The sequence below is a fragment of the Camelus bactrianus genome, chromosome 4 (assembly GCF_048773025.1).
Source record: "Camelus bactrianus isolate YW-2024 breed Bactrian camel chromosome 4, ASM4877302v1, whole genome shotgun sequence".
In the NCBI taxonomy this organism is placed as follows: Eukaryota; Metazoa; Chordata; class Mammalia; order Artiodactyla; family Camelidae; genus Camelus; species Camelus bactrianus.
Window position 1 is genome coordinate 60542644 of NC_133542.1, and position 22805 is coordinate 60565448.

The following is a 22805-nucleotide window of genomic DNA, read 5'->3' on the forward strand; positions in this document are numbered from 1 at the left end:
AATGAGGAGCTTAATTTGCCTCAATACCTTGAAAGGCTTACTTGTTTTCACAGAGCAATGCTGTACAGAGGAATCAGCTCCCAAATTTGCTTTGACAAAAAATGCCCTGTTTGATTGAAAATGGCCAAAAGGCAACTAACGTTTGGAATATGCCAGGCAGATTCTATATCTCCTTCCTTGCTGGCCTCACAGTTGGCCTTGTAAGGCGGGCCATGAGATCTTTGCCAGGAATCCCTCTCTTACTGTCAAGCTAACAGGATTAAGCACTTAATGAGGGTGCTTAATCCTCTGGGGCTAAATCTTATACTTTATATGCATTATCTTACTTCATCTTTACCTTAAGAGTTAATGATTGACTAATACTTAGAGAAGTGACTTAATGATTATAGAAGGTCCCACAGATGGTGAATAGCAGGGAAAGGATTCAAACTCCGATATGTTGACTTGGAAGGCAGTGCCCTTCAATGTCAAGCCATGTAGAGCAGGATGAACCCAGGGCAGAAAATTCTCCTGAAACTCCATGTGGAAGTGGATGGAGGTCATAGAAAATCTCCAGGAGGAAGACTATTTTCATTGGCAGCCTTCCTTTCAGTAGAGTTAGTGAAAGTGGTAATTAGAATAGGGTGGCTTAAAGCAGTGCTTCTCCCATAGGGAATCTTGCTAAAATGCCAAGTCTGATTCAGCAGGTCTGGGATGGGGTCTTAGGTTTTGCATTTCTAATGAGCCTCCAGATTACACCAGTGCTGATGGGCCAGGGACTACACTTTGAATAACAAGGGCTTAAAGACTACTCAACTGGCAATCAGAGTACTTGAGGTCTTCCTTCCCCAAGGAATGGAAACAGCTACTGGAGGCTGAGTATGGAGCTGGCCTCATGTATGAATTTAGGAAATCTTCCTAGTCTATTGTTAGGGGTGGCAGCCTATCCTCTCTTCCTCTGTCAGTGCTTCTTGCCACCTAGTCCTAAGTCCTGCTGCTCCTCTGTGCAGTCTGGACTGACCTCTGTTCTGTCCCTGCCATGCCTCTCCTCTCACCTGGGGTTGTCTTCTTCTGGGCTATACCTCTCCTCACTCTTTTGCCTCACCTGGAATGAATGCCGGCACCATCTCCACCTGTGCCACCATCTTTCCAATGAAGAGCTCTTCTCCATTAAAGAATAAATGCTGCAGCTGCAGCTAATAAATGCAGCTAATAAATGTAGAAGGAATGATAGAATTAAGCAATGATTCTTCAACCCTCTGTGTATTAGCTGATTCAGACGAGGGTCATCAAAGAATGCCAAAGCCGCTCAGTGAAGGATATTCGTATGTCTTCAAAGTATCACCCCATAGATTAAATTTTAATAAGAAAGAAAAAAAGTGTTTTACCGAAGAGATAGTGGTCACCAACTTAATCAAGTGACCAAACATCATAGCCAGTAATGGGACAACCTGACATACTTCTAGAATGCTCCAATAAGAAGTATTTACCACTGTCTCTGTACTTTTCTTGCCAAAAGTGCTTCATCTGAATATATAATCATGAGTGAACACTAAGACAAATCCAAAAATGTGAACTATTCTACACCAGAACTGGCCTGGACCTTTAGAAAAAAGTCAATGAAAAGCAAACAACAAAGAGCAGAGGAGATTGTTAGATCATTGCTTCTCAGACTTTCATGTGCTTATAGATCACCTGGAGACCTTTTTGAAAATACTGATTTTGATTCAGTAGGTTTAGAGTGGGGCCTGAGATTCTGCATTTCTAACAAGCTTCTAGGACCACCTTTTATTTAGTAACATTCTAGGTTAAAACTGAAAAAAACCAAATGTGATATGTGACCTGAGAGTAGATTCTGGGTCTACAAACAAAACAAGGCACAACAGCTATGGAAGATGTTTTTGAACAAGTGGGGGAAATTAAAATATAGGCTGTATATATTGCTGCATTAACATGAACACTCTTGGTGATGAGAATGGCCCTGCAGTAAGTAGGAGATGGATGCTAGAATACATGCAAGCCAATGGTCACGCTGTGTGCAACTCTCATGTGTACAGAAAGAACACAAATATGGCAAAATATTAATGCTTAATGAGTTTAGGTGAATTAAGTGAATGAGTGTTTACCATTCTATTTTTTTTTAGGTTTGAAAATTTTCAAAATAAAACTTTGAGTATAAGACATGATTCTTCTGATTCTTGAAGGAGGCTCAGCTTACCTTCTTGCTCTTCTGCAAACCCCTCCCTCATCCCAAGCAGAAATTGTCTTCCTCTCCTCTGGTCTATGGCATTCTGTGCTATTCTACCTTGAACTCAAGTTCTTGAGTGTTTGGGCCTCATCTCTTCAATTTAGAGATGCTCAGAAAACAGAGGTCCTGCCTTATCCACATGGATCCTTCTGTCACAGTCCAGTTTAAGGTGTGCCCCTGAGAAGATTTTGAGTGGACTTTTTTGAATTGATAATTTTGAATATATTGGAGAGAGTAACTTGGGTAGAGGGGAAGTATCACAGGGCATTTCGATTCACTCCTGTACTTTATCTGGGTTGAAAGCAAACCACAAAACCATACCACTCCTATCACCAATCACTACCCCTAAACTCCACTCTTAATGGGGAGGTAGAGTGGTATTGTCCAGATAAATTTTTTGAAAAAAGGAATTTTCTTTGCTTATAAAGGGAAGGAAGGCAGCTACTTTCTCTTCTTTCTAGAAAGGGTCTCCTTGAAAATCTAATGAGCCCTTGTTCTAACCTTTTGGAATGTAAATGGATCTCTTCAGGGACTGGATAAGTCCAGTCACCTGGTTCTTTGTTATGTCTCTAGATTGAAGCTCTAAAGACCCTTGAACTGTAAACACTTCTGGTGTCAACCTTACAGCCTATCTCTTTATATAACCCTTTTCTCTGGAGGAGATATGAGAAATTTTATTGTTTTTCTTTTTGCTTAGCTGTAAATTGCATGAAATTTCATCCTGACATATATGCATGCTCTCTGTTGTGCTTACTCAGAAATCAATTTTCTTTCTTTCCATATTAAAGTGAAGACCTGTTGTTGGTAGGACTTTTACTTCCTCAAGAATAGTGTTTTGGTGCAGTCTCTTTGGAAGCTGATTGACATTATTTACTGAAGTGAAAAATATACATTCTATTCCCACCACTAGGACTTTATCCCACAGATATACTTGCATACCTGCACAACGGGCAAAACTTCTTGAGAGAAATATGTGTTCTTCACTAGGCACAAATGAAATATGAAGTACAATAAAATACTATGTGACTCTTCAAAAGAATGGGATGGACTTCCATGTATTGGCATGGAAGGATCCTCAAGATAAACTGTCAAGTCAATAAAGCAAGATGCAAATTTGTGAGTTTACTATAACGACGTGTGTACTGTATATTTGTAGATGCATCGATTTTTTCTTTAAAAGACATTTTTTTAAAGGACATCTGTTAATGGTCATCATCTCAGGGAAGAGGGATTAGTAGGTGGTGAGTATGAGAGATTTCTACTTTTTCTTTTCCCTTGTTTACTGTTTGCTTTTCTTAAACCATGTAAATATAAAATTTTAAATAAATATTATATTATAAATAAATATAATCTAAATAAAATACAGACATCATAGATACTTAAGACATCAGTAGGCAATAAGTTCCCATGAGAGTGGGGATTTTGTTGGCTTTGATCAAGGCTCTATACCCACTGTTTAGAACAATGTCCTGCACACAATAGATCCTCAAAAATTATTTGTAATTGAAATGTAAGTTCCTTCTTTGTCTCTCCCAAGGAATTTGAGTTTGGGGTTATTTGGTCTTCAGGCCAAATCTCAAGGCAAACTTTGTTGATTTTCCTACAGATCCTACACTTCTCTTTTCCATCACTTTGCTCACACCATGCCATTGGCCAGGAATGCTTTCTCCTCTGATTTCCCTTCACCTGTTTGAAATTGTACACATTTCTCAAGCCAAACTGAAATTACAATCTCCAGTGAAGTTTTTCTTAGTTTTTCTTAGCCCTGTGTGCCTACCTTCTATCACTTGTTATATGTTATTACTTAATCTTGTTTTTAAATTTTGTCTGTACATGTGCCTTTTTATTTAGAACTGAGACTTCTTAGGCCAACAGAACCCTTCTCATGGTTCTCACCCCTGCCCCCATCCACCCTCACAAATAGAGTGCAATGTGGCCATCACTGTATTCCATTTTTAATTATTAGGATGTGAATTTAAGTTCCTTGGGGATCTCACATTGATTTCTTTACCAGAAGTCCTATTAGAGTTTCTTCATTTCTCCAAATTTTACCTGTCCCAAAGCCAGCCTGCAGTCCCTCTTCCTACAGGAAGCCTTTCCTGATAACTCAAGTTCAAAGGGATAACTCTTTTTAGCTCTTAAAACAGTTAATAGCCGAACAAATGATTGGAAATAATATGTGTAAAATGCTTAAATTTTAATGTCGCAATGCCTTTAAGCAAGTAACTGATATTTCACAGTACACCCAACACTACAATCAGGTTGTGAAGTGAATCTTTTCATATCCCACCATGAGGCTAACTCTAGGAAATGGATGCCAAGAAGATAAAGCTCCCAAGAGAAGAGCAGGAAAAAAGTTTCTTAGGGCTTTTGTGGCTGTCTGTATTGTCAAAGGGAACAGTGTCCTCATTTAAGAGTCAGGCAGTCTTGATTCTACCACTTTCTCTGTACAATTTAGGTCAAGCATTGTCCCCTTTCTGTTCCTCATTTTCCACATTTACAAAAATGAGGCAGAAAGATCCACTCCAGTTTCTTCATGGAAAGAATCAATTTAACCAAAAGTGGGATTTGAGTAAGGTCCATTCTGGAGCTCTCTAGCTTTGTATATCACTGCCACACCCTATACCATCATCCATCTCTCTCCACTTTTCATCCTCCTTTCTTCCCTCTCTCCCTCTCTCCCTCTCTCCCTCTCTCCCTCTCTCCCTCTCTCCCTCTCCCTCTCTCTCTCTCTCTCTTTCTTTTCTTTCTTTCTTTCCTTCTTTCTTTCTTTCTTTCTTTCTTTCTTTCTTTCTTTCTTTCTTTCTTTCTTTCTTTCTTTCTTTCTTTCTTTCTTTCTTTCTTTTCTCTCATAGCAGTTCTAGCTGCAACCTTTAACAAAAGAACTTTTCAAAGGTCACTTTAATTTCTTTGCTGTTGCTATAAAATGATACACCTCTGGTTTACTTCAGATTAGAATTACGCAAATTATAGAACCTCTACAAAAAAAAAAAAAGGGGGCCCTCAAGAGTATTATTTGAAGTAAACATAGATGAACTCATTAAATGATGAGTTTCATAAATTCTCCAATCTAAATTAAATGCTGGCAATTCTGTTTTCTTTCAGCTTTATGGAGCTACGAGCCTGAAAGTTTCATTTAAATTTCAGAGCTTGATGACACCTGAGAAACAGATACCAAAACCCTTTAAAGCCTGGTTCTTTTCATTAATCAGTGAATTCAGGAGTATTCAACCTAAGACAACTGAAAGAAACCAGAACAAGTTCTGCAGGATTGTAATACCAAGAAAAATGGGATCTTTGAAGGAATAAACAGAAATGTACTTACTTTCGCAGGTAGGGGGTAAAGTTCTTAAACTATAAAAATTACTTCATTAAAAAAATTCATGAGCAATATATATTTTCAGTACAGTATTTTCTATAAAATATATATTGGTGGATTCTCTGTAAACACCAATTTCCTAAAATATGAGGAAGCTCCCTCCTTCATGTCTTCTGTTTTCACAACAAATCTTACCATTTACTTCAAAAAAACATAAATTTCCTAAGACAGTTTGACTCTACAGTATGTACCCATAATTGCTTGTAGTTTTAGAATTCTTAGCAGACTCAGAGAGAACAGGTGTGAAAAACATTTCTATGTTCTGCTTCTGTGCTCTATGTTTTTGTGACACCCTAAGCTCTTCAAAGCAGGGGCTTGGGAGGAAGCTTTCAGTTTGTCTTGTGAGCTTTAACACTGAAATGCCCAAGCTCTAAGGAGCCTGGTCTTCTTCCCTTACAGAGTTTGGCTTCTGAACCTTAACTCCTGGTTAAAAAAGCTCTTAGCATTGGATGAGGCCTCCAAAATCTCAGAAGCATTTGGGCTGAAAATATAGACCCCGGGAATCTGGTCTGAAGGCATTGAAGACATGATACCAACTTAGGCAAGTGTGTCATCAAGTTTCCTTATTGCTTTCCTCCTTGATACAGGTCTCTGGCTCAGCAACATTTAAATCTTAATTTCTCAACGTTAATAGCTCCTTTCCCTTCTTTTGGCCCATATGAGTCTGGAAAGTTTGGAGATGATGGCTCAACAAATTTTTCTTTCAAAAAGCCGAATTATTTGCGAGGGTTAATTCCCATTTCTTTGCTCCCTTTCTCTACCTGGTATATGTCCATTTTTAGCGTATTCCCAAGTCTCTCTCGAGAAAGCGGAACATAAATCAGAAAGGAAAGGTGAGGAAGAGAAGTCCACTTACCGTCTTCTGAACTACCAGCACCATAATGGTTGCCACAGCGAAGACGAGACACAGAGCCAGCAAGGCTGTGGTGAAATAGAAATAACCACGGCCAGTGCTTCCCAAGTGGTTGGTGACCGAGCCGGCCGGCACGTGCATGGCTGCGCCTTGAGAAGGGGCCAGCGGGTTGAGTGCTTGCTGTAGCCCTGGGTCCATTTATATAGTCTTCCTCGCATCACACCTTATCTCTCTTCATCTGATTCGGTTCTGGGCCCATCTCTGTTCCAAGAAGGATTCTCCCCTGAATCCTGGATCATGTGACTTGGAAAAAAACCTTCACCGGCTGCCTCACGAAGAAACTCTTCTCTGGGGGCGTGAGGCGAAAGGCGGCAGCAAGGGTGGGGGAGAGGCTCATTTTTCATCGCCAGGGATTAATTTGAGTGAAGAGAAACTGTAGCTACAGAGAAGGTGGCTGATGTCAGAGGGCGAGTAGGAAAATGACGGTTTCCCTACTCTGGTGTGTGTGTGTGTCTGTGTGTGTGTGTGTGTGCGCGCACACAAAGTGACTTCTCTTTCAGTCAGACTTAGCCACAAAACGCCTTCCTGCTTGAGAAGCTGAACATTCTCTTAAGTGAGGCCTGTGGCTTAGAAATCCTGACCTGAAAATATCTCTTTGCTGGGCCTTGGGGGGACTGGATTCCTTGAACTATGTTAGAATCACTCGAAAGGGTTGATAATATTGGCTCCTGCTGAGAACTGGAAATGCTACCAGGTATCTGGGAAGGAAGGACCCACAAATGTGGAGTTTTATCCAGAGGGGGACAAGCTCATGGCAGTATGAAATTTGGGGACAGGTTCAAAGATACTGTGTGAAAGCAGGAATCTGGAAACACTGATATTTTGAACAAAAATTCCTGCAGAATATATTGGGACCTGTTAAATTTGCAGATAAACTTGTGTCTGCCATAAAACTCAGAAAAAGGGGAAGGAATTGGCAGTGAGGGTGGGGGTAGGGAAGTAGTATGGTACAGAATGTGTGGGGGGTGTTCTGTGTGGTGTGTGCGTGTGCTGCCTGTGGGTGGTGGGTGTGTGGTATGCCTTCACCACGCGTGGTGCATGTTGTGTGTGTGTGTGTGCACGCGACTACTACAGTTGAACCTCTCCTATCTCAGGCATAGTGCTAGGACATGTATACAATGCCTCACTTCACCCTCACCTTTGCCCTCTGAGGCAGGTAATATTTATTTTTTTTAGATAGGAAAATTGAGGATCAGAGAAGATGAAAACTGTCTCAATCAAAGTCACACATTTGATCAATGAGATAACTTGGGTGCTTAGCTGTACCTGGCTGGACCCCAAGCCCACGCTAACTCATTCAACTGTCATTGCACTTGATGGCTGAAAACCTGAGTTCCTGTCTCAGCCCTACTCCTAGTGGTCTTGTGCTCTAGTATAAATCCTTATGCTGCCCCTCTCTTAGGTCCTTGTACAAATCCTTGTGCTCCTCTCTTTTCCCCATTGGCATTGACAGCCACTGTGAAGATCAAATGAGACAGTGATGTGAGAGAACTTCATGAATGGGAATAGACTTGGCAGGTGGTGTTGGACCATTCTAGTCAAACATTCCAAATAGTCTGGAATTTAGGTAGAATAGATGGATTCTCTATGGGGCAGAGCTGGTCACATCTATGGTTGTTAATGATATTCACTTCAAAATACCATTTAAAAATTGTGTCACTACATAACCAGTGCCTCCAGATGTAGCTCTTTGAAAACTTTACTTGGTAGTACCCAATTCTTTGTAGCACCCCTCCCCTTTCTGCTCACTTTTTGGCTGCCATATATCTCTGAGAGCCAGCAGAAATCCCAGATCCTCCCAGGGAAGTGTCCTGTGTCCAAAACCAAGCTTGGATAATTACCACTACCACCCTTGCAGAGCTCCCAAGCTGCTGAGCATCACCTGAGTTGGGTCATTCTAGGAATTGGTCTGGATATTCCTTTCCAGTGAATCTGTAAAATCATAGATTTCTGGAGATCAAAGAGCCATCAAAAGGTAAGTTGTTTTCTTGGGCTAAATAGAGTGGTATGAAGTGTACCCATTTTATAGTCAAGGAAGCTGAAGCCCCCTTGATCCCAAGTTGGGCTTAGTTGTAGAAGAAGTGGGGGCACACATTTATTTGATCTGTTACTGAGGTGGGAATTAAGCAAGCCAGCATTTTGGGGGGTATGCACTTGGCTGATCTGGGAAGAAGACTGTGTCCTGTGATGGGCATGGGCAGTGAGTGGGTAGCAGGGGGCTCTATAATCTGCCCAGAGCTGCTGAGAACAAGCTGTTTCCTCGGCCTCTCTCTGTAGTCTCTTTGATGAAAGTGGAAAACTTCTGATTGTTGAATGGAAGCTGTGGGTGTTGAAAAATAAAAAGGCTTTGCTTGAAGTGCAAGTCTTCCTGAAGGCCCATGGGGCTCAGAAGGGCAGTGGAAAAAAATGTTTGTCTTACAGTTACACGTTTTGCATAAAGTACAGTGTCCTAGGAGGGAAGGCTGACAAGGGGGAAAATCACCCTTTGTTTTTGCTCAGAACCTTCTGAGCAGTTGAGACTTTCAGATCAGTTTGCTTCCCTGGCTACTTGTGGGCCCAGTGTCACTCCTCTCCCTGTGGTACCCCTCCACTCATGAGCCATCAGTGTTCCCTAATTCTCACCCTCACTGATCTAAACTCCTCTGCTGTCAGCTGTGTCAGAAGCCAGCCCGGCCCACCTCGTGGTCCCATCCTTTGTGCTAACTGGCTTCTTTCTCCTCTCTATTCAGCTTTTACAGAGTTTCTTGTTGAGTGATTTTCAAATCCTTTCTGGAAGCAAAACTGTACGGTGAGTGTAAATGTGCAAGAAAGTGGAGCTCTTGGGCGGAAGCAGAGGCAGGATGAGTAGAAGGGCTGAGCCCAGATTGCTCATTTACCATTTAGTGCCCTGGGGTCTCTCCATGATGCAACAGAATTTGTGACGTAGCTCAAAACCCTCAATCCTCAAATTAGGAAACTGAGGCAAAGAAATGGAAATGACTTGAGGGAGTTTTTAGGGGGGAGGATAGAGACATGCTTTGAAGTCCCTGCGCATTCTCATCCCCTCTCTGCCAATATTCAAGGCACACTCAGGCTTCTTGCCATGTTCTCCTCACTCTTCCACTGCGTCAGGTCCTTTCTGTCCCTCAGGGCCCCTGCCAGCCTAGCTCAGTCCCCTAGGAAAGCCTGCCCAGACCTCTCAAGTCCACCAATATCCTCACTTCAGAGCCCTCTGTCTTCATGCCACCTAAGACTGCATCTCATTATCTACTTGTCTTGACATCTGTCAAGTGTGTGAACACATGTGAATTTTGCCTTTCCCTTAAGACTTCCCTGAGGGCAGTCTGCACTTTTCCAGCCTTCTTCTGATTCCTTGCACCTCACCCTGCATTACTTGGCTCTAGGCGTATGTATGTTCAAACTGTAGTCAATGATCGTGTTGATTTTATGTTTATGGAAAGAGAAAGTTTTAGAAGTTTGGCTCATACAAAGGAATTGTGTGATAGCATATTTATCTCTCACTTCTCAGTGGTCCTCCCTTTCCCTGTCCTCCAGATGGCTCATCCATTGGCTTTTCTGTTCCAGCATGGCTCCTTGAGAGTCACCACCAGCCTCCTTTCAGCCTGTAATTAGTTGCTGAAGTGTGGCTGCAGCACCTGAGATTCAGTGGGCAAACAGAACCAATCTCTCATCCCTTTAAGAAGGAACCCCATTTTGAAAAAATGGAAAGGAACCAGCTGTAGGACACCGGTCCCCTGCCATTGCTTCCCCATGTGTGGGACTATCATGTAGGCCCACTAATGGTTCCCAAAGTGTGGTCCTTGGACCAGCAGTAGCAGAACTTGTTGGCACTGCAAATTCTCCACCCAAGACCTACTGAATCAGAAACTCATCCTGAGGTCTAGTAATCTGTGTTTTAACAAGCACCCTGGGGAATTCTGATTCCTGAAACCATTTGGAAATATTGATTTAGGGAAATAACCTGTCAGTATTCCAGAAAGAACCTATGAGGGATCATCTGGTCCAGACTCTGGCCTTTGGGCAGGTGAAATCCTACCCCCATCGTGCAGATGAGAAAACTGAGGCTCATAAAGAGGGGAATGTTGGCATGAAGACTCCTTTTTCCTATCCCTTGATTGAGCCCTCTTTCTAACCTCAAATATGGGTATATAACCTCAAATATAGGCTGCAAAAATACTATTGCTTGTGCAGATGGAGATATAATTGTTACATTTACCCAAAGTTCTTTTGTGATCAGTGTATGTGGTAGAAATAAATATTTAAAAACTATTGGTCTGTGTGAGAGGACCTACTCCCCAGGGTATTTTCAAGCAATAAAACATGCAATGAAACTGCCTGCTGAGGGAGGAGGGTCCTGTCCTGTTAACTGTAGAGGCCTCTGTTTTATTAAGGCAGACTAATGGGGATAAATTGGAGTTGGCCAGAGTGACACTTCCTTGAGAGGATCCAGTGATAACAGATATAGTGGGGGAAGATTTAGGGCCGGGTCAGCAAACTGTGGTCACCAGCCAAATCCAACCCACCACCTGTTTTTATAAATACGGATTTATTGAAACATTCGTTTATGCACTGTCTGTGGCTGTGCTTGCATTGCAGTGGCAGAGTTAAGTAGTTTCAACAGAGACTTGGCCCATAAAGTCTAAAATATTACTATCTAGTCCTTTACTGGAAAAATTTGTTGATCCCTAGTTTAGTGTATTTAAATAAACTCAAGGCAGAATAACCAAAGACTGGATCTGGAGAAAAGAACAGAAATGTGTTTCCTAAGACTCCTCTATAAAAATCTTCACTGTGTTTACATTACTAAGTCATGCTTTCATGGGAACTGAGAGCGAGGTGTGACAGAAGACACCTGGGAAATAAATAGATAGATATACCTTCAGTATTGGATATGTGTGTGTTTATAAATAATATGCAATATACATATATGTATATACATGATTACACACACATACTATTCCTGCCTACTTTAAAAAGGTTTTGAGTATGAAGATTCTTCAAAAAACTAAAAATAGACTTACCATATGATCCAGCAATCCCACTTCTGGGTATATATCTGGAAGGAAGTTTAATGCGAAAGGATACGTGCACCGCAATGTTCATAGCAGCACTATATACAATAGGCAAGACATGGAAGTAACCTAAATGTCCATCGATAGATGACTGGCTAAAGAAGTTGTGGTATATTTATACAGTGGAATACTACTCTGCCATAAAAAGAATAAAATTATGCCATTTGCAGCAACATGGATGGACCTAGAGATCGTCATTCTAAGTGAAGTAAGCCAGAAAGAGAAAGAAAAATACCATATGATATCACTCATCTGTAGAATCTGAAAAAAAAAGGACACTGTGAAGTCATCTACAAAACAGAAACACACTTTCAGACTTAGTAAACAATCTTATGGTTACTGGGGAAAGGGGGTGGGAGGGGATAAATTTGGGAGTTTGGTATTTACAAATGTTAGCCACTATATATAAAAATAGATTTAAAAAAGTTTCTTTGTATAGCATAGGGAACTATGCTCAATATCTTGTAATAACCTTTAATGGAAAAAATACGAGAACTAATATATGTGTGTATATGCAAGAGTGGGACATTGTGCTTTCCACCAGAAATTGAAACGTTGTAATTGACTGTACTTCAATAAAAAATGTTTTGAGGCAACTTAGAATAAATGCACAGATATTTAAGAACTGAAGCCATTAAAACAAGGCAAGAAGTGGGAGTCAAGGTATCAAGGTAGAGTGTAAAGTGAATGGATTAAGGAACCCTGCCTGATGCCAGCTTCAGCCACTGAGCACAACATATATAATCCTGAGCTTCCTGGTAACCAGGGCAAAGAAGAAAACACATTGGGTTGGATAACTGATCGTAAAAAGCAGCTGAGTTCAAAAGGAGAAACGGACCCTTTGTTGCTTATACAGGTGCTTTGAAATATAGACAGTCTCTGACTAAACAATAGTTTGACTTAAAATTTTCGAACCTGACGATGATGCAGAGGAGTTAAAATTCAGTAGAACTTCGAGTTTTGAATTTTGATCTTTTCCCTAGCGAGTGACATGTGGTATGATGCTCCTTCCTGATGCTGGACAGCGGCAGCGAGCCGCAGCTCCCAGGGAGGCACAAGATCACAAGGGGGAAATAGCCATTCTGTACCCATACAGCCATTCTGTTTTTCATTTTCGGTATAGTTTTCAATAAATTACACAAGATGTTCAGCATTTATTATAAAATAGACTTTGTGTTAGATGATTTTACCCAACTGTAGGCTAATGTAAGTGTTTTGAGCATGTTAAAGGTAGGCTAGGCTAACCTATGCTGTTCGATAGGTTAATTGTATTAAATATATTTTTGTCTTTCAAACTTTCAATTTACAATGGGTTTATCAGGACAGAATTCCACCCTACATTGAGGAAAATCTGTATAACATATTCTGAAAGGGCAAATGATTGTAATCTATAAATTTAAAGTATGACATTGCAATGAAAAAGGATAAGAGCCATTTTAACAAGTGAAAATACTGTATTATTTGAAAAAAAAGTATTGTTTTATGATTTTTCAGTGAAGCAGAACTAATTATAAGTAAATACTCGTAAAGTGAGAGGTTCCAGAAAAAAAGAACATCGCTTTCCCAGCTTCTAGGGTCTTCCAGGAGAAGTGAAGGACTAGAAAACCCTGTAGGGCTTCCCATAGCATACTTCTACCTCCAATCAATAATGATGATAGTAATAATAATTATTTTATGATTACAACCACCACCTACATTTAATGAGCTCATGTTGTGTGCCATGCATATTATGTTGATAATCTCACCAATTTTGACAGTTATCCCGTGAGTACTGTTATTCCCATTTGGCTAAGATAAGGAAACTTAAGCTTGGAGCTGCCAAATGGCTTTTCCGAGATTTTACTGGCAGTCAGTGATGGAGCTTGCATTCCAACACAAGTCTGTATGCTGGCAGAGCAAGTTGCTGTAACCACTATGCGATTGTATTACCTGTACTCTAGTTGCCTAGGGCTCTTTCCCCCCAGTATACTGTAGTCACCTTGAGAACATAGCATGTCCCAGGAGGAAATTACTTCCACGTGTCCACACCGAGCAGGCTCCCAATAATTGTTTAAACTACACGTCTACCTAACAAATCCATTTCATTTTTAATTTTTATTTATTTTTATCTTTTTTTTTATTGTGGTTGATTTACAATGTTGTGTTAGTATCTGGTATATAGCATATTGATTCAGCTATATATATATATATATATATATATATATATATATATATATATATATATACATACACACACACACACATATACATACATATATATACATTCATTTTCATATTCTTTTTCATTATAAGTTATTACAAGCTACTGAATATAGTTCCCTGTGCTATACAGTAGGACCTTGTTGTTTATCTATTTTATGTATAGTAGTTTGTATCTGCTGATTCCAAACTCCTAATTTATACCTCCCCTCTTTCCCTTTGGTAACCATAAGTCTGTTTGCTATGTCTGTGAGTTTCTGTTTTGTACATAAGTTCATTTGTATCATTTTTTAGATTCCACATATAAGTGATATCATATGATACTTGTCTTTTGCTGTCTGACTTACTGCACTTAGTATGATAATCTCTGTCCATCCGTGTTGCTGCAAATGGCATTATTTCATTCTTTTTCATGGCTGAGTTATACTTCATCATATATATATGTGTGTGTGTGTATATATATATATACACCACATTGTCTTTGTCCAGTCATCTGTTGATGGACATTTAAGTTGCTTCCATGTCTTGGCTATTGTAAATGTGCTGCTATGAACATTGGGGTGCAGGTGTCTTTTTGAATTGGAGTTTTCTTGGGATATATGCCCAGGAGTGAGATTGCTGGATCAAATGGTAGGCCTATTTTTAGCTTTTGAAGGAATCTCCATACTGTTTTCCATAGTGGCTACACCAATTACATTCCCACCAGCAGTGTAGGAGGTTCCCTTTTCTCCATACCCTTGCAAGCATCTGTTGTCTGTGGACTTTTTAATGATGGCCATTCTGACCATTGTGAAGTGATACCTCATTGTAGTACAAATCCACTTAAAATGTATAATATTGATACGTAATATTGAGGAAAACACCACTTAAAATTTTTTATAAATGAAGTCTAAACATGAGCCTGTGCTGGAACAGAGATTCCAGGCTTGGTCCCTGACCCCTTCCCTCTTGCTGCCTTCCATCGTCCAGATTCCTGTCTTTCTCCCTACCCAAGTCCTTGCCTCTAAGTGTGTGCGTTACACACGTCTAGAAATAGAAGCAGAGAGAAACTCTGACATATAGATGTCTAAGGACATTGGAACATACTTGGTGAATGAAGAATTAGATGAACAACTGTTACTTGGAGAAAAGGAGAAAGAAAGTGTGGAGAGGGAGAAACAAAAATTTCAAAACTTTTCAGAAATTCAGGATCTGTTCTGTTTTAAAGAGAAGAGTGGCTCATTTCTGAGTTATTCGAACTTTTTTTCATGTAAAGTCTAACCTCTATTCTGATTGTGCTGCATTTATGGACTTCACTGAGGGTGGAGGTTGACACTGAATGATGTCCTTAAGTGTTGTTTCCTGATGTGAGTGAAATCAGGAAGTGAACTTTTCTCTTTAAAGTGGGCTAACTTTTTTTTTTTTTTTCAATTTCTACGAAATCTGAAGCTCAGTGGGTCTTGGTTTTGAAGTAAAAATCGATTTATCCCTGGAGTAAACTATTCAAAGTGAACATTTGAATTTGAATGCTTTAGCTATACAATACTGCATATTTTCAGTTGTGAAGGGCCAAGCAAAGGAGAAAACATGTGAACCACAACAGAATGCACCAATTCATTTTTCATGGCTGTTATTTTTACTGAGAAAGAGAACAAAGAAGTCTCAACCTAACCTTGCCTTTTTTTTTTTTTTGAAGTATAGTTGACTTATAATGTTTTGTTAGTTTCTGGTGTGCATCATGGTGATTCAGTCATACATATATATATACTAATAATCTTTTTATCATAGGTTATTACAAGATATTGAATATAGTTCCCTGTGCTATACAGTAGGACCTTGTTGTTTATCTATTCTGTATACAGTAGTGTGTATCTGCTAATCCCAAACTCCTAGTTTATCCTTCCCCTACCTTTCCCCTTTGGTAGCCATAGTTTGTTTTCTATGTCTGTGAGTCTTTTTCTGTTTTGTAAGTAAGTTCATTTGTGTCACGTTTTAGATTCCGCATATAAGTGATATCGTATGATAATTGTCTTTCACTGTCTGACTTACTGCACTTAGTACGATAATCTCTATGTCCATCCATGTTGCTGCAAATGGCATTATTTCATTCTGTTTTTATGGCTGAATAACATTCCTTTGTATATATGTACACTGTGTCTTCTTTATCCAGTCATCTGTTGGTGGACATTTTAAGTTGCTTCTGTGTGTTGGCTATTGTAAATAGTGTCGCCATGAACATTGGGGTGCATGTATCTTTTTGAATTGGAGTTTTCTCTGGATATATGCCCAGGAGTGGGATTGCTGGATCATAAATTGTAACTCTATTCTTAGTTTTAGTTTTTTAAGGAATCTCCATACTTTTCCATAGTGGTGGCACCAAATTAACCTAGTCTTCTTAACATTAGACTTTCAGCTGTGCAAAGAAAGGGATTACTGACAGACTGAAGATGCTGAAATTTGAGCATCTGCAGAGGGGCTAATCAAGGAAGGGGAACACAATAGGCACGAAAAAATGGGTAGTGGGGCACCTCTCTGGGAAATGCATCCGCAGTGAAGCTACGAGGGAGTGTGGGTGTTTAGAGAAGAGTTCAGAGAAGTGTGCTGGAAACACAGACTTGACTTCAAATCCCCCCCCCTTTGTTTCTCCTCAGAACAAACATTTGTTGAGCATTCACAGTAAGATGCTTGTAACCTTTGAAAGGGAGTCTGCTTAGTCACCCCAAGTCTCGGTTGTTTTCATTAGTAATACGACAACAACCATTTTCACTATAGGGTGGTTAAAAGATTGATATTGTGTTTAAAACACCTTAGAACACCTCCTGATACACAGTGGGCACTTTGTTTACATTTGTTAAAAAGATATGAACCTTTCTTCTGTTGACTTGACGTGTTAGACACTAATCTAGCTAAATAAACCACTGGATATCCAGGCAACAAAACTTTTCCTCCATCATCTCCAGGCAAATCCCCAAAGACGTTTATTCTCCCTTTCTTTTCTCCCTCTTTCTCTCCTCCCAAGTTCTTTCCCTCTTTCTTGCCTCATTTGACCTTATGCACTCCTTTGTTTTAACTTCCGAACTGCAATTTTACTAAGTATATTTATTTATTTATTTTTTATGTTACGTATTCTTTGTCCCAAATTGTATATAATGAATATGTATTTCTTTTTTGTACAGAAGATACTGGAAACAACCCATAATCCATATCCATAGAGGAGACCACACATAATACTTGGGATCATACCAATGTATGTTATACTGTTGTTTTCTTTTTAAATCTATAGGTCATAGAATATCTATTATTTTGTTTTCTGAATACCATGTACTATTTTTCATTACATCTTTCAAGGGAATATGGAATATATAAGAAATAAAATTAAATTCCTGCCTCTGAAACCAGCCCACAGAGTGGTTGACATACACTTTGTGCCCTTTTCTTCTTGATATGTGAAGTTGCTTTCTGACAAATAACTGGGCCAACTGAAAATCTTCTGTGGGAACTGAGAATAAATAAGGTATCAGTACCAGGGCCTCATCTGCCAGTTTGGCAAAACCTTGGAAGATGATTCCCTCACACTTAGAGGACTAGAACCCAGATGTGGCTTGGCAAGGTGCTCTCTGCAGTGAGCTCCTCCCATGAGGTCCTGTGAATGCCCCTGGGAGTATCCAGGCTGATCAAAACTGGCCCAGTTCTCCCAGACTTCATGGGACCATTGGAAATCTCACCCCAGAGGCCACACGGCTTTGCCTTTCTTTCCTCTTTTTCTTGCTTTGATGTGACAGAGCTTGATAATAAGCATTTTGGGGGAGAGGAAATAAAGCCTAAAAGTTAATACATTTTTTAACATTTTTTTATTGAGTTATAGTCAATTTACAATGTTGTGTCAGTTTCCAGTGTAGAGCACAATTTTTCAGTTATGCATGAATATACATACATTCATTGTCAAATTCTTTTTCGCTGTGAGTTACCACAAGATCTTGTATGTTTCCCTGTGCTACACAGTATAATCTTATCTATCTATTCTACATATGCCTGTCAGCATCTACAAATTTTGAACTCCCAGTCTGTCCCTTCCCACCCTCTTCTCCCCAGCAACCACAAGTTTGTACCCTATGTCTATGGGTCTGCTTCTGTTTCTGTTTTGTATTTATGTTCTTTTTTTTTTTTAGATTCCACATATGAGCAATCTCATATGGTATTTTTCTTTCTCTTTCTGGCTTACTTCACTTAGAATGACATTCTCCAGGAGCATCCATGTTGCTGCAAATGGCGTTATGTTGTCATTTTTTTATGGCTGAATAGTATTCCATTGTATAAAAGTTAATACATTTTAAAACATTGTGGAAGTTGTAGCCCCTGCTGCATTGGGATTGAATGCTAACTGATTAATTGTAGGTGAAAATAAAAGAACCTCATCTCTCTTACAGAGTCCTCTGGAGAACATCATAATGTTGTGATTAAAGAATTACAAATAAAAAGTGGAAACAACAAGGGGAAAATATGCACGGATATTGATCTGATCCGGGAATGACTAAGAGCTTCTTAAGAGTGGCAGAAATTGGCCAGTGTCCACAGTTATGCCCATTCTGTGTAACCACGGGTTCTGGTCTGGGGTTCATCATCTATACCACTGCCTTTCAAACTTTAATTAAGCATAGGAGTTGCCTGGGGATCTATAAAATTGTCGATTCTAATTCAGTAGGTCTGAGGTGGGGCTAACTGTATTTCTAACAAGTCCTGGGTAATGCTGATGCTATCTCTCCAAGGGCCATACTCTGAATAGCGAGGATAGATAACCAAACCTACACAACCACAGAGATCTCCTTCACCTCGAACACAACAGAAGAAACACCGCATATCAAGAGGCAGCATTAAGTGTACCTCTTCACTGGGAATCTTCATGACAGTTTAAGAGCTGTTTTCCCCCTTCCCTCAACAACACAGGTGCTGTCCTTGTAATGAGACTACAGAGTTGGGTATAGGGGCCATTCTGGTTTAAAAGCCTCAGGTTCCATTGGAACCAATATCTGTTCTCACAGCTTCCAGGTCCCACACTGTGAGAAGCTCAAATCTATGGCTTTCCGCTGGGTATTCATAGTTCTTTCACAGTTGCCCAGTTTATCGATCAGCAGTTGTTTTTCCCATTTGCAGTGCCTTTCCACCTTTGTCAGGAGGCAGTGCTTTGAGATTAACAAATAGTCGCATTCCCATGGAAGAAGGGAATGCATTTTTTAAAACCTTTACTCATATTCCTAATTTGCTTTTGTATCTGAGAACACAAGATCACCATGAATTCTATAACAATCTAGTCCCCTTGCAGGGAGGGTAGAGCTCTGCGGCTAGTTTGAAACACTGAAATATGATGAGAAGGTACGAGCTGACGTATTTCTCTTGAGTTCCTTCTTAGCTACTGAGCTGGATGTGGAGAATCTGATAAAGGACTGTAGGGAAGATGTGTGGGGGATGGTGGAGTCTCAAGGGGAAAGGAGAATAATAGTGTGAACAGAGGGATGTCTGGAAAGAGTTGCTATATGTTGTGTGAGATATAACTAGTTTTCCCTGTAATTTATTATTTAAACCATGATGCCTAAGAGGCAAAGGTGACTCTTGTATTAGTAATTACACTAGGACAATAAATCTAAATGTACACTGTCCTAGCCATATGGTCACTCTTTCGATATAATCCATTTTGTTATCACCCAACAAATTCTTCAGTAAAACAATGTGATTTACCACTGCTTTTAGAGCTGTGTGTATGTGTGGGAGAGAGGGCTATAGTGAAGTACTGAGTGAAGTTTCCAGGTCATATGCAAAATCAAGGATCATCACCATAGTGATCTATTCATGTCTGAGTAACATGGATGAGAAAATTCAGAGCTAGACAGGTGAATTTCCAATGTTACCTCATAAGCTGATGATAGAATCAGGCCTCGAACTCTAGGTTTCTTCATTTCTTTTTCTAGTGTTCTACTCTGCCTCTTTGTACGAGTCAGGATACTACTAGGATATGCAGCAGTAACAAGTTAGCCCTGAGCTATCAGACACTTAATAAAATTCAAATTTATTTCTCACTTCTGTGAAGTCTAGTGGGCGACAGCTAACCCTTGTGGCCTCCCAGGTGACCATGGAGAGAAAAGACACAGTATTAGACGATGGCACATGGACTATTTATGGGTCAGGCCTAGAAGTGGCTTAGGTCATTACTTCCTGCAAATCTCTTGGCCAGAATTCAGTCATAGGACCCCAATCTAAGTACAGAAGAGGCTGAGAAATGCAGTCTTTCTGAATATACAGGAAGAAAAGTGTGATGAACATAAAGCGTTTTCTTGCACACACTCTCAGAACTGTGCTTTAACAGTTTGTTTTAACAATTGTATAGGAAACTGTATGAATAGGACCAAGGGCTTCATGAATACAGCAGAGAATCCGCCACCTCCACTCCTGCCCTCCAGAGGAGAACATATTAGTCTGCTCTGGCTGCTGTAACAAAACACCGTAGGCTAGGTGGCTTAAACAATTATTTCTTACAACTCTTGGGAAGTCAAAGATCAGGATGCCACCAAGGCTGGGCTCTGATGAGAGCACCTTCCCTGTATTGCAGATGACTGCCTTCTTGCTGTGCCTCACGTGATAGGGAGAAAGAGAACGAGCTCTCTGCTTCTTATAAGAGCACTAATCCCATCATGAGTACCTACCACCATCTAAATCTAAATACCTCCAGAGGCCCCATCTCCAAATATCATCACATTGAGGGTTAGGACTTCAACATATGAATTTTGGGAGGACACACACATTCTGTCCATAATGGAGACCTTCTGACATTCTCTGCCAAGACCCAGGACATGAAGGGCAAGACTACATGTTGTCCTCGGATTTTCAAGGGTTGATGCCCTAACCCCCTCATTGTTCAAGGATCAACCTTTCTTGAATCATAACTAATTAGTATAATTAGTGCTATGAAGGAAAGATCCCCAGTCATGTGAATGGACATCACTGGGGCATTCAGTCTCCTTTGGGGGGACATAAAATCTTCCTGGGGCAAGTAATATTTGACTAGAGATTAGAAGGGTAATTTGGAAATAACGATGATGATAACACTTACTGAGATCTTACTATTTGCCAAGCGCTGTTTTACATGCTTTACATGTATGATCTCAGTTATCTTATTATCTCAATTACTCCTCACAACTACTTTGTGACCTAGGTATTAATATTAGCCCATTTTTATAGAACCAGTTGGAGAAAAGAGGGGTGCATCTTCCAGGAAAAGGGAGCCTCAAATACAAGAGTCCTGTGGTTGGAAGGAACAAGGCACATGACTCATTTGAGGAACTGAAAGAAAGATGAAGTGTTTGGAATCATGTTGTCCAGAATGTTACAGGGAAAAAGGCTTCCCTCCTTCTCATCAAAGCATGAATGTGTTGAGAGACAGAGGGGAGAAGCAAAGAAGCAAACATGGACATTTGTATTTGGGTATGAGATTCAGCTGTCAGTGAAATACACTTACCAGGTTGTAGGTAGAACCAGACTTTTGTCTGTTTCTTCATAATGTGACCAGAAAAGCCCAGAGAAATCTAGACTTTTGGAAGATGAAGAAAACCCCAAGACCAGAAGGAGGAAATTTGGGGTTTACTAGCACTTTCTTTCTTCTGGAGCTATCAAGTTGGGTATGGGAGGTACTGAGATTTTACTGAGGAGAAAGAGTTCAAGGAGGAGTACTTCCACTTGTCCTTATTTCAGCCTGCAGTGTGAATTGGGGATGGTAACAATTTTGTATAATACAGTGATAGCTTATCTAGTCCGGCTCAGACTGTTTTCACAGCAAGTTAATAGGAAGGACATTTTTTTTCTTTTCTTCTTAGAAAATGCTCAGCTCTTTTTGAAGTTAGAGTGATTTTCTATGCTAGGCAGCATTTTGTTTTCATTGAATTGACTTTGATGTGAAATTTCCTGGCATTTCTTAATTCTGTAGAGGAGGTGTCTGCCTTTGAAACTGAGATGTGTACGTGCATAATTATATGTGCTGCTGTGTCTCTGACTGATGCATGTGTTCACACATCAACTAGAAAGTGTTTATTCAGCACCTCCTATACTTGGGAATGCTGCAATAAGCACGTGGAATTTACATGGCCATGAAATTTACCATCTGAAAGTGCGTATAGACATTCAGCAAAAAGATACAAAAGTGAAAATTTTGTTGAATGCTAGGAAGAAAAAGAAACAGATTGCTATCAGGCAGAATAACTGGAAGGTCTGCGTGAGAATGGTTGGTATGCTGGATAGCTTGTTAACCCTGTCATCCTTCTTCCCACCCTTTTCCTTTCTTCCTGGGAGGCTGGCCTGCATGGACTGCCCTAAAGGGCTCCTCTGCTTCCGTTTGGGGATTGGCCTTCGGGATGTTGGGAGAAGAATGAGGCTGGGGTTTTACTTCCCTAGTTCATTCTTTACCACATCTCCCTGCTTAGTTGTGACCCTCTAGTGATGGCCACCAATACTTTGAGGTCGGCTTCTTCTTACACCTGTTCTCTGCAGGTTCTGGTACATGTTCCCACTGCCCCTTCCTGCTTCAGGTCTGGATGAGGTAATGGATCCCTGCTGTTGCTGGCCATGGGGTGCTGTGTTATCTCCTGTTGGTGTCCTGAAACCGTGCTCATACCTTTGTATATAGCCCCTTTATTATCATTTGACCCTACTTGGTATGTGACACCTGTTTCCTGCCAGGGCCCTGACTGATAGATATCTAAGAGGGTCTTTTTGAGGATGTGGGTTTTAAGTTGAAACCTGAAATGTCAGAAATTGACCAGGAAATTAATGGGAGGAAGTGGGTTTTAGGCAGAGGGAAGAGCATGTATGAAGTCTCTCAAGGCCAGAAAGAATTTTATGTGTTTAAGGGACATATAGGGGAGAGACGTATCTGTAAATATAAAGGACAGGTAGTGCCAGATGAGGCTGCAGAAGTGAACAGGGACAGCCACCCTTGGCTTTACAGCTGCTGTTAGAGAGTTTGGATTTCATCTGAGTGCAGTGGAAGCCATC

General features: G+C 40.3%; 1 protein-coding gene across 1 annotated transcript in view; it reads right to left on the minus strand.

Annotated features, from left to right (window-relative positions):
* The window catches only part of TNFSF8 (TNF superfamily member 8), a 28112-nt gene extending 20955 nt beyond the window's left edge, over positions 1–7157 (minus strand). Inside the window, exon 1 of the mRNA XM_010957196.3 lies at positions 6463–7157. Coding sequence (XP_010955498.1) covers positions 6463–6657 — 195 coding nt within the window. The 5' untranslated portion in view covers positions 6658–7157. The remainder of the gene's footprint in view (positions 1–6462) is intronic.
* Positions 7158–22805: the final 15648 nt, after the last annotated feature.